The sequence below is a fragment of the Gorilla gorilla genome, chromosome 1 (genome assembly GCF_029281585.2).
Source record: "Gorilla gorilla gorilla isolate KB3781 chromosome 1, NHGRI_mGorGor1-v2.1_pri, whole genome shotgun sequence".
Classification (NCBI taxonomy): Eukaryota; Metazoa; Chordata; class Mammalia; order Primates; family Hominidae; genus Gorilla; species Gorilla gorilla.
The window spans coordinates 34,141,038-34,154,041 of record NC_073224.2 but is presented as its reverse complement, the minus strand read 5'-3'; the positions used below and the strand labels follow the sequence as shown (position 1 = coordinate 34,154,041).

General features: G+C 36.0%; 1 protein-coding gene across 5 annotated transcripts in view; it reads right to left on the bottom strand.

Annotated features, from left to right (window-relative positions):
* MARK1 (microtubule affinity regulating kinase 1) overlaps window positions 1-13,004 on the bottom strand; it is a 136,040-nt gene that overhangs the window by 74,549 nt on the left and 48,487 nt on the right. For all 5 annotated transcript variants that reach the window (XM_019030673.4, XM_019030682.4, XM_004028427.5 and 2 more), the window contains exons 2-3: window positions 9,831-10,034; window positions 8,267-8,320 (exon numbers count right to left, since the gene is read on the bottom strand). In XM_019030673.4, coding sequence (XP_018886218.2) covers window positions 8,267-8,320; window positions 9,831-10,034 — 258 coding nt within the window. The remainder of the gene's footprint in view (window positions 1-8,266; window positions 8,321-9,830; window positions 10,035-13,004) is intronic.

Genomic DNA, 13,004 nt, shown 5'->3' with positions numbered 1-13,004 from the left:
GTGCATTTTCCTTTTCTCTTCTCAACTGCTCTTTGTTCCTTCCTATCTCTTCCATTCCTCTGCTAGCACTCTTTTTGTGATGATGAAAAAGTCTGTCATTTTTAGAACTAGCCAACTGGACATGGCTTAGACAATCGTCATTCCAGTTACACCCAAAGTGTCATAGTCAGGGGCCAAATGCACATGGTTTTCTCTCCATCAGACCTGCTCACCAGTCTGATGAAGTTGCCCTTGGTCTCATCAATGTCACAGGACTTCGCCATCGCTTGCTTGATCTTGAGGCAGAAGGAGCACATTGTGGTCATTGGGAGCTTGACAAAGGCAGTGGTTCAGCTTGTTCCTCCTGAGAGAGTTCTTCCAGGCTGTCTTCAGAGCCACAGTAAACTGGGCTAGTAGAAGGCTGGCATACAGTTCTTGTGCCTTACAACACAGCCTTCTTCAGCTTTCAAGGATTTTGCTCTGATTTGGGTTTCAGGAGGGATAGGAACCCTTCTTTGTCTTCACTGCAATCTTTATAAAACTTCTGTCTGTATATTTGACAATTTACTGGCCTATTAATATGAAGTGTGGGTGTGGTTTTACCCTGAAGGTGACATGCAGTTCCAAGAGACTGCTAGGTCCTTGTCTAGACTATCTCATAAGTGCCATTTATTGAGGGATTATGTATATATATATTTTATCTATGTTAACAGAATCCTACAGATTAAACATTCAGCTTTTTAAATTCTAGGATCATCATGTCATTTCCTTTTTAGCTTTTAGACATCTCATTGGGATGTCAAGTATTTTGTAAAATTATTGCTAGCAGCACTGTAACAATTTAAGCTAACTTCTTAAGGTCTTCCTATGAAATCGTAGCACAGAAAGAGATCTGAATATAATTAAATGAATGTATATTAGATGATTTATAACTACAACAGTAAAATAATTATTCAGTATTTCTTTATAAACTTGATAACTTGCAGCCAATTATTCATTGCAAAGTAATAGAAGGAAATATTCTATAAATGATAGCCTGTGTCAGTTTCCCAAAGTTTTGTCTTCACATAGGTAGATTATAAGATTCTTATAAGAAGATTATAAGTCTTATAATTTCTTATGAACTAGTACCAATTTCACATTACTTGAATCTCTCCTAAGATCCTGCACAGCTTTGGGTATAAGTTGGTGCTCAGTAAAAGTAATTGTTGGAGATATGAAGTTAAATAATTTCAGAAAGAAGATATTAAACTTAAAAGCAGCCTAAATTTGAAAAGATGGCCAATCTCATTAGAAATCATGGAAATTAAAATTAAAACTAGATACAACTTCACACCCATAAGGTTGGCAAAAATTTTAAAACATGGTAATATAAAGTGTTGGCAAGAATGTGGAGCAACAGTAAATCTCATACAGTGTTGGCTTAAGTAAAAATCGGTACAACTACACTGGAGAGCAATTTGACATTATCTAGTAAAATTGAGGCTATGCATGCCCTTCAACCCAGCAATTCTACTTGAAGAGAGACATCCCTCTATACATCTTCTCAAAAAGATATACACAATAATGGTCATTCATTATCTGTACAGTAAAAACAAATAGTTAACTAGAAAAACAAAATAAAATACATAGAACAATAAAATCCACTAACAGGAAAATAAATAGATATATTAAGGAGAAAATGGATAAACTATGCATGGCATATTCATACAATGGGATCTAACAATAGCAATAAAAAATAAATGAACAAGGCCGGGCACGGTGGCTCATGCCTGTAATCCCAGCACTTTGGGAGGCTGAGGCAGGTGGATCACCTGAGGTCAGGAGTTCAAGACCAGCCTGGCCAACATGGTGAAACGCTGTCTCTACTAAAAATACAAAAAATTAGCTGGGCTTGGTGGCCAGCACCTGTAATCCCAGCTACTTGGGAGGCTAAGGCAGGAGAATCACCTGAACCCGGGAAGTGGAGGTTGCAGTGAGCAGAGATCACGCCGTTGCACTCCAGTCTGGGCAACGAGAGTGAAACTCTGTCCAAAAAAAGTAAGAAAGACAGAGAGAGAGAGAGAGAAAGAAAGAAAGAGAGAGAGAGGGAGGGAGGAAGGAAGGAAGGAAGCAAGGAAGGAAGGAAGGAAGGAAAGGAGAGACTATATAGTTAGCATGAATAAACTATAAGACAATGTTAAATGAAAAAATCTGATTACAGAAAGATAGGAAATTTTAAAATAACGAATATACTGTATTTTAAGTACAATCATATGTAAAAAAAAGTTTTTAAAAATTTAAGTGGGAATAAGAAAGACCAAATTCAGAATAGTGGTTATTTCTAGGTAGGAAAGACAAGACTGGAACCAAGAAATGACACATGGGTCTTCAATTATAGCTGTGATGTTTTATTTCTTTAAAAACAAGATTAGAACAAAACATTTTAGTGTAATAAATAAATATCATGAGAAAGCAACTTTTTTAAAATGGGAAAGACATTTTGAAGTCCCCATCCAAAAATTAAAAATAGACTAGTTTATTATATCAACAAACTGCCAAGCTTAGAAAAACATGAAAATATGATCCTTAAAATAACTAAATAAGAAAATAAGACTGTGACTTTTAAAACAGCCAGATAGTCTAAACTTCATAGGTGACTTAAAGACTCTAAGCCTCCTTCATTTCCCTCAAGAGAAAATTCTTCCACATTGATTTCAGTATATCTTAAGTAGCTTCTTGAGAACATAGAAATGGATGCTTTGCAGCTATTAAAAACCAAGCAATTAGGACAGAGGTTTTTGGAGTTAGAGGCAGAATACAGGCATTAAAACAAAAACATCAGAAACAAAAAGTGTCAACTAACAAATCAACAAACGACTACCAAAACCAAAACAAATAAAAATAAAGTGGTTATTTATAAATAATCCTTGGTTATGAGTGCTTGATTTTATGGAGGGTAAGTGGATTTAACACTGTTAGGGGAATAGGAAAGGTTTCCCTGAAGAAGTGACTCTAGGCTGAAATGGGAGGAATGAGTAAGGACTAATTAAGGGAAGAGGGGAGATAAGCCTTACCCAGAAGGTGGTAGAAAGTTGCAAAGGCCTGGTAACTGGAATAGAGTATGAATAGGAGCAGATGAAAATCACTAAAGCTGCAGGAGTCGGTGAAGAGGAGAGTGAAGAGAAGCTACGGCGAGTTCATGGTCCATGAGGTGGAAAAGGAAGGTAGGACCTTTATACCATGTTAATGAATTTGATTTTTGGACTACAAACAATAAAACGCCATCTGAAAGTTTAAACAAAGGGATAGCATATTCACAGATGTATTTTGCATCCTTGACGACTTTTAAACTCTATGTATTACATTTTAAACTCTCTCTCTCTCTCTCTCTCTGCGCGCGCGCGTGTGTGTGTGTGTGTGTGTGTATACGTATGTAAAGTGGATGCAGTTGGAAGGCTACAAGAAGATAACAGTGACTTTGTCTAAACTGGTCATGATGAAGAAAGATAAAAGCAGACATTTTCAAAAGAGATACAAGAAATAAAATCAGCAAGACTGAAAATTCCCAAGTCACAATCATAGATTGACTGGGAAAATGAATAAGCATTAGGTAATGTTTCAGGTAATTCTCAAGACATTCAGAGTGATTACTGAATCTAACCTTAAAGAGATATTTCTCCCCGAAGATTATGTATGGCTGTGAAATTCCAGGTTGTTGAGCTTACTAAACTCAAAATGTGAAAGACTGGAAGTTTTAATTTGAGGGATATTAGCAAATAGATTTTTGACATACTCTTTGGATATGCTTGCTCTGGAAGATATTTTTCATATTTGGATGCACATCTGTATGTTAAAAATGCCCAATTATATGTCATTAAGCCCTTTCCCCAGTAATTAAAGAGGGCTAACAAGGTTTAGAAAAGTCAGATTTTTGGTCACTAAACTGCACAGTTTGTTTTTCTCAGCAAATCTGATGATCACATCCTCAATATTTAAACTGTTGATAGTTTAGCCAGATATTAATATTATTGGTATCACCTTTAAAACACTTGTTTAAACACCTTTCCCTCAAAATCCTCATATTTCAGTGTGAAAAGTATACTTCCCACCAATTCTTCATATGATTTTATGTTAAACTGTTTTCAGTATTTTGTCCAAAACCAAATCAAAATTAAAAGCATTTTGCTGACCACTAATTTCATGGAGAGTGAAACAGTGGGTAACTGGCTATTAGGCATAATCTTATTTATTCATGTGGCAGAATTATTCCTTGCAGAATATCCCCACCTTTAACCCTCAAAAAAGCTCTAGGGGTATTTCATGATTATTGATTAAAAGATAACTTATGCAGTCTACATATCATTTCACAAAATAATAATTCTCTTATCACTTATGTTTTTGTTGGCCCACGTAAGAACTGGCCAAATTGTTCCTTCAAATGATCCACACATGTGACGAGAACTGTATGAAAGAACTACTCAGCACATAAGTGGTTTTGTTCAGCTATAAAGGGAAATATGCTATATAGCACGTATATGTGAGAGTAGCTGATATTTCAATATATGTCCAATAGTGACATTTGTTAAGGAATATTTCCAAAGAGCTTCTTGTGCTCTCTCCTTGATAAAAATATTTGTCAATAATTTTGTGATTGGTTTTGCAAGTTTGGTTTCTGATAATTTGCTAAAACATATTGAATTCTGAATATTGCTCCCATGGTTCTGTTCTCCTCTCTACCTTTAGTTACCAAATTCTTCAACATGACAAAGATTATTTTGCAGATAATCTGGAAAACTTAATTAGCTTACCAGAGAGGTCTCTGGGCTTTATTCAAAAACTCACAAAAGTTTAATGGCTTAGGCCACCATTTGACAACATTTTATATAACAGGTAACACACCAGACACGAGTGGTAACTTGATTATTCATTTAATAAAGTCTAATTTTCAGAATTCAATAATTTAAATGTTTTACCCTTCTCCTGTTTGTGTAAAATCACTGTCCTAGCAAAGCGATTCACATTCTATAAAACTTTAGTGCAGCAGTCATCTATTATATAATGACATAATTCTGAGTTGTACTAAGTCTTGTTTTTATTTTCATTACAGATTTTACTACTTAGGAAATCACTTCTGAACCACTTAGCCACTTTTGTGAATATGGAACATAATATAACACAGTAAAACAATAGAAAATGTAAATTAATAAGTAATACACAGAAGATACAAAAATGTTAGCAGAGATAAACTGCACCCTGGTGACTGTAAGCTGAGACAGACTGACACAAACTTTGTCATATTTGCATAAATTGATGTGTCCAAGTTTCAAAACTAGTGATATCTCTGAGAAAATGATCTTACAACATTTCAAATTTATGAACTATGAAAAATATTATTTTATTGTCTTGCTTTTCCTTCAACATTAGTAGGCTGCTTAAAAGAACCCCAGGAGGCAGGGTGCAGTGGCTCACACCTGTAATCCCAACACCTTGGGAGGCCAAGGTAGGTACATCACGAGGTCAGGAGATCGAGACCATCCTGGCCAACATGGTGAATCCTCGTCTCTACTAAAAATACAAAAAAAAAAAAAAAAAATTAGCCAGGCATGGTGCATGCACCTGTAGTCCCATCTACTCAGGAGGCTGAGGCAGGAGAATCGCTTGAGCCTGGGAGGTGGAGGTTGCAGTGAGCTCAGATCGCACCACTGCACTCCAGCCTGGGCAACAGAGCAAGACTCTGTCTCAAAAAAAAAAAAACAAAAAAAAAACCAGGAATCACTAGTATGGTTCATGGACCCTCTTCTAAAATACATTATTCTATGAGGTAGAACTAATGCTTTGAAGAGGAAGAACTAAAAACAGCATCTACCTAAACTACTTTTTAACTATGAAAACTCATTGAATTGGATTCCATTAATTCAAAATATGTAATACAAATAATATGAGCATATTATGGGAACAATATTGAAGCCAAAGATACTTAACAATTCCAAAAACCAAACACGTTTAAGAACTTTGTATTTTGGCAGTATTAAGCAGCTGGTGTATCAACTTTAGATTCTTTTATCTATCATTGATGTTTGCAAAGGAAGGCAGTAATTCCTATAAATATCTGATACACAGAAGAGGATAAAGGAGAGGGATCAGCTTAAATTCAGATCAAACCAAAACAAATTTACCCAAACACTTCTAGAAGTGAGATTACAATGAATCCTTATTTCATATAAATGTGCGATAATTACCTGCCTTTTAAAGAGTATACCTAAGACATGGAAGCAAATTTTACTGTCTTTTTCAAAGCTAGGGAAAAATGGATTGTTTCACATTCCATTACTTTTTAAGTATGACTGACTGGGAGATGCTACTGCCTAAATGGGAAAGGTCAAATGCTGAATGTTCTAAACACATGAGAATTAATGAAGACTTGATCTGCTTTTTCTTCAGAACTTCTAAAAGAAAGCAAATCTATGAACATACATGTAAATCACTCAAAAAACAATCACACACACAGTGTACTGGCTACATTTGGTGAGTCTTCATCTTTATTTTTATTTTCATGGGTTAAAGAAAACAAAATTGTATCATTTTTTATATGCCTATATGGAAAAGCAATACTTTATCAACAAGATTAGTAGATTTTATGACAGAAATTACTTATCATCAACAAGTACACGTTTTAGTTATTCAGATAAAGAAAGCAACATTCAGTTTCATGTTCACATGTTTCAGTAAGTACAACTTTGTTTATACAACCTTGGGAAAGACAGAGTAGGAGTCGCATTGCTGTGTATTCCAGCTAGCACAACAGGCCTGAGTAGTTCTAGATGCCACTTAAAAATCACTGAATTTGCCAGAGTAACCCACAACTAAATCCAGGAAAAGTAGAAAAGCTAGGTGGGCCATGGACAGGGACACTGTGTACAATTACCCAGTTTGTGCATTTTAAGTGGGTTCCCAGCACAGGGGTAGGCAAAGATATGTCCTACTGTGGTTGGAACCCAGTAAAAAACAGCATCTTTGCATAGTTAATTGGTCCAGGTAGGATGTCTTTTTCTCACTTACACAAAGGCATCATGGTTAGCAAAAAGACTGGTGCTAAAAGAAGAGACTTTCTCCAAGAAGAGACCCATAATACATTATCTCACATTCACAGAAAAAGAAGAACCCAGCAAAGTTTTCATGTTCTTACTGGGCAGAAATATCAGTGTTATGAAAAGTTATACTGGTTGTCAAATTTTCAAAAGAATCTCCGATAAGTACAAAGGCAGAGCTCTAAGAAGAAATCTGGGACTGAGCCAAATGAGAAGAAAGTTTGAATATCACAAATCTAAATTTTTAATCTAATGCTATAATCATAGCAGATGTAAGCACAGCATACTAACAATTTCTTATAAGATTCTTTCTGTTTTAGGAATTCAAAGTCATTTGTGTTAAAATTACATATGTGACAATGATCCCATTATATTCTAATAAAAGTCACAATGTATATTCTCTCACTCTATACAAACCTATCACATATGGCATAAATGTTAAAACATTTGCTTCATTTTTAAAGTACTAAAATGTGCATCTGAGAAAATTTTCCCATTTAAGTAATTAATGAAGTAACGTGAAACAGCTTTGGTTTGCTAAGGCAATCCCCTTCCTAAGTGCTTTCTTTTCTCTCTATGTTGTTTCATATTTTCAATCCTTTAAAGAAACATTCTTATTTTGTACTGTGAGTTATCTGAAAGACTAGTAGTTCTTGTGGAAGAAGGAAGAAGAGCAAATGAAGCAATAAAAGGAAACTCACCTATGAACAATATTAACTTCTAACTAGATTTTTAATTAAGAAGCTTATCAGCAAGGTCTCTGGACTTTATCTGAAAACTCACAAAAGTTTAAATGGCTTAGGCCACCACCATTGGTCATTTTATATAACAGCTAAGGCACCAGATATTATCAGTAAATGGATTATTCATTTAATATAAGTCTAATTTTCAGAGGTCAATTCTGAATACTTGAAAATACTTCAAAATACTTGAATATTTCAAATCCTGAATACTTCAAAATGTATGACACAAGGTTTTATTCTATTGAATAGAAGAGATAAATTTCTTTCATATACTACATGTATTTAAGTAGTAGATAGTTTTCAAGCAACTACTTGGTAAGTCATAAACATTACATTTTATATTATGTCTTTTCTTCTTATATTGATGAAATGTAGAATTGTACCTAATAGAAAATTTAGAATGACTGATTTTACAGAACATCACATATTAATGATAAACTCACATTCTAATTACTTATTAAATTAATTAAATACCTTTTGTAGACTGGTAGGATTTAGCTGAGTTTTGTCTATTATTTTCACAGCAACCTAAAAAAGAAGAATCATTAAACTCTATTTCAAAAATGCATATTTTAATGAATAAAACTTACAAAAAATCCAACTTCTGTTTCATTCCTAACTAGATATAATTTAGCTCTTTTTAAGTGTTCACATAATCAGATAGTAACGTTTTGATAATTTGGCAGCCTTAAAATATACTCCATTGACCCAAGTCTTTAATCTTTTGATCCTGAGCCAATGAAATGAAAGCTTTGTTATTTCTTCTAAGTTTCCTTCTTTAAAGTAAAAATCATCCTGTATCTTAACCTTTTACTCATGATCTTGATAAGCAACAATTATAGGGGGAAGTGGCTTGTGAACTTGCAGTAAGTTAAATATTATGTGAATAAAACAATTATGTTGGTAGAGAGATTGGATATCCAAGCTTACTTAGAGCAAACTGACAAAATGGACTTGAATATCTAAGGCTCTGCCCAGTATTCCCGGCCTCTGAATGGCTCCTGGGGTCAGAATAGACAGAAGGAACCAAATTCAATGGGAAACGACAATAATATTATACATAGAGCAAAGTGAAAATTTATTAAAAATATTTTCATTGAGGTTTTGTGTTTTTTTTTTTGAGACAGGATCTCACTCTGTTGCTGAGGCTGGAGTGCAGTGGTGCTATCACAGTTCACTGCAGCCTTGACCTCCCGGGCTCAAGTAATCCTCACCTCAAGCTCCCAAGTAGCTACAGTTGCACACGACCATGCCCAGCTAATTTTTGTATTTTTTGTAGAGCTGGGGTTTTGCCATGTTGCCCAGGCTGGTCTTGAACTCCTGGCCTCAAGCAATTATGCCCACTTCAGCCTCCCAAGGTGCTGGGATTGCAGGCATGAGCCACTGCATTGGGCCTGATTGAGATTTTTTTTTATAATGTCCTAATCAGATCTAGTAAACTTTGTATAATACAAAATGTTACACATTTATTCAAATAAAGTCTTTAACCCTAGCATACAGGTATATACACACAACGTACATATGTGCAAATATATAAATTCTTACTATATAAATACATATAACTTAAAACACATGAGATTTTAGAAATCCAATTATCTTATTACCTGAGAAAACCACCCTTATAGAAGTACTTGTTCAATGTAGTCTCTAAACAGATACAAATTAGCAGGTGACTTTCTACATATTTATACCTAACTTATATCAAGCAGCAAGAACTTTTGTTCCTGAGGGCTGGGCAGCAATGGCAATCAGAAATGTTCACAGAAATCATATAACGAAAGTCAGAATCTGAGGAAAGCTCATCTGCAGCACACCTGATTTATGAGATGCTAATATATAGGAATGATTCTTTTCTAAATATTAAAAGGTCAACTTTTATGCCGTGATAAACCTCTGCCTACTAATGTTCCATTCACACACACCCCAGTGTTAACCATATTGAAACTGTCATTTTACTCCCAAACATGGGCTATAAGAAAGCTTTAACAAGACTCCAGAGAGGTCCAGGCAGATATTAAAAGGCATTGTGCAAACTTACCTCTCTACCAGTTAGAACGTGTCTTGCCAATTTGACTTTGGCAAAATTTCCCTTCCCTATTGTTTTTTGTAAACGGTAATTTCCAATGTGAGGCTGTTCATCTGTTGCTGACGTAATAGAGTTTCTACACCGGGGGATGTTCTGTCTGCTACTTGACTTGGTAGGCTGGATGTGTGGTTCAGTATATCCATCCACAGACGTATGCTAAGAAAAGTTTACAAGATTTCATTGTTAATTAAATTATATTATAAAAGGACAAGTAAAAAGAGTACAAATAATTATTATTACCAATTCTTCAATAAAAACATATTGCACTACATCCTTTTAAAGTTTGAGCATTCTATTTATAATTTCTTCTGGACTTCAGCTCCCTTTACCAGGTAGAGTATAATTGTTTAAAATGAAATATTCAGGCCAAGCATGGTGGCTCATGCCTGTAATCCCAGCACTTAAGGAGGCCAAGGCAGGCGGATCACTTGAGGTCAGGAGTTCATGACCAGCCTCGCCAAAACAGTGAAACCCCATCTCTACAAAAACACAAAAATTAGCCGGTTGTGGTGGCATGTGCCTGTAATCCCAGCTACTCAGGAGGCTGAGGGAGGAGAATCGCTTGAACCCGGGAGGCGGAAGTTGCAGTGAGCCAAGATCATGTCAGTGCACTCCAGCCTGGGTGACAGAGCGGGACTCCATCTCAAAAAAATAAAATAAAGTGAAATATTCTACATGGCTTTAGGGATATGCTTTCAATTTAAAATTGTAAATATACAGCCAGAAGCCTCACAAACCATTATTCCTATAAAGGTGTTATCGCTTTAGGTTGTGATGACAGTATAGCTCAGGGCTGCTTCATTAAAAAGGCAGAATGTCTTTATTGTCAAGACAACCTCACGGGTGTAAATCTCTTTCTCAAAACTAGCCCAGCCATTTGTCATGTTCTTGCTTCCATTTTCTGGGCATATAACTCAAAGAACTGACCAATCAGCAGCCTGCCTCAAGTATACCTCTAATTCATTTCTGCCCAACCCCCTCACCCAGTTTATCATGTCCAAGTGAAAGCTATCTATAGTCCTGCCCAGGTCCATAATCTATCCATTGCATCTGTGCTGTTCTGGAGGCAAAGATGTCACTTTGTCTCATGGTCTCACGCTAACCTACAATTGCAATGGAGAGCTGATCCTGTTCACCTATGGACTCAGCACCTAAATTCCCAGGTCAAGCTGCCTAGCCAGCTCTGTTTCACTAGCTGTGATTGTTCCTGCTCTTGTCTAGCTTTGTCTGCATTTTGACATACATAAAATTTCTAGCAGTTTTTGTGAAAATGTTGAATCGCACATAATAAACACAACATCTTTCTCTGGCTTCTTAAAAAATTGCTGAAGAAGAGTAAAACAAAGTAACAAAGGAAAGGATATCTTTTGTCTGCAAAATAACTAATGCAGAGTTATATTGCCCCACCTATAAAAGCAACAGCTTCCTAAAGAATTTTGATCTTAAAGGCAACATTAAAGAGGAATCCATTTACCAATCTCACGCAAAGCATGATTCAAAGTCATTTTTCTATTTGTTACTACTTTTTGTTTTATTTTATGATAATTTTTTAAAACTCAGCTCAGGATTAAGGGTTTTTGCTGGGTCTTATACACATCTGCAACCTCTGGCCTCATTCTGTGTTAGATGCGCTTTGGGGTATTCTCGCCACAACCTGTACTTCCACATATCACAGCATGCTTTCCATTGTGCTATCATTATACATTTACTCATCTGTCTCCCACCACCCTATTATAAACAATTTTAGGGCACAGATGTTTTCTTTTCATCTTTATATACTCAGCACATTACAGGCTGCCAGATACACAGGAAGGATTCAATAAAGCAATAGTTTTCACAGTGTTATCCCTGGACCAGCACCATCAGAATCATCTGAGAACTTGTTCAAAATGCAAATTCTCTGGTCTTATTCCAGACCTACTGAATATGAAACTCTGGGGGGTAGGGTCCAGCACTCTGTATTTCAACAAGTTTTCCAGGTGATTCTGGTGCATGCCAACATTTGAGAACTGCAATGAAAATAATGTAAGAAGGAGTAAAATATAAAGTTATTCACTGGCTCTTGGAGACTCTTCTATTACCTGGGTAGAAACAAGAGATTTTAATTATAGTACTTAATTTCTAAGAGTTAACAGACTGCCATTATATTTCCTACAACTAGTACTTCTCTACCTGAACTTGTTCTGCAGGGAATGCTGACTTCTCCAGCCTTCAAGATGTATCTTTTTTTTTTTTTTCCTGAGACAGGGTCTTGATCTGTCACCCAGGCTGGAGTGCAGTGGCACGATCACTGCTCACTGCAGCCTCAAGTGATCCTCCTACTTCAGCCTCTTGAGTAGCTGGGACTACAAGTGTGCACTGCTGCCCCTGGCTACTTTTTTTAACTGTTTTTTTTGTTTTGTTTTGTTTTGTTTGTAGAGATGGAGTCTCATCATGTTGGCCAGGCTGTTCTCAAACTCCTGGGCTCAAGCAATCCTCCCACCTCAGCCTCCCAAAGTGCTGAGATATAGGCATAAGCCACCGCATCTGGCCATTTATCTTTCAAGATTTAATATGAATATCTCCTCCACACAGCTTTCTATGTCTTTTCACAGAGATGATTATTCCTCTTTTCTGTTGCTACCTATATACCCAATATATACTTCAACTATTAGAACTCTCACACCATCTTCTAAGTACTTGTCCATGGTCTGTGTTTACCGTTGACTTAAAGCTCCTAAAGCCCCATAACTTAATATAGTGTTAGGCACAAATAAGGCATTTGATACATACTAACTAAATTGAAGGGATTTAGGATCCTCATACTCCTGGTACCCTTATAGAATGACTTCTGAGGAATAAGTCCATGCTGTCTAGATTTTTGACGCATATAAAAGCAATACGCATTAAAATACTTGAGATGTAGCTCAGCTCCTAATGCTGGTTGTAGGCTATATATTAATACTATACCACATTTTGATGGACTGTATTATTAATCCCAAATTTTCACACCCTTTGCCATGCAGCTTTTCCAGGACCCTCCCACTGAGGGTGGGGGCATACTTTCCCACCCTTTGGGTTTAGTCACGTGATTTTTTTTTTTTTTTTTGGCCAATAAAATGAGTTAGACATGATGGTATGTGAGTC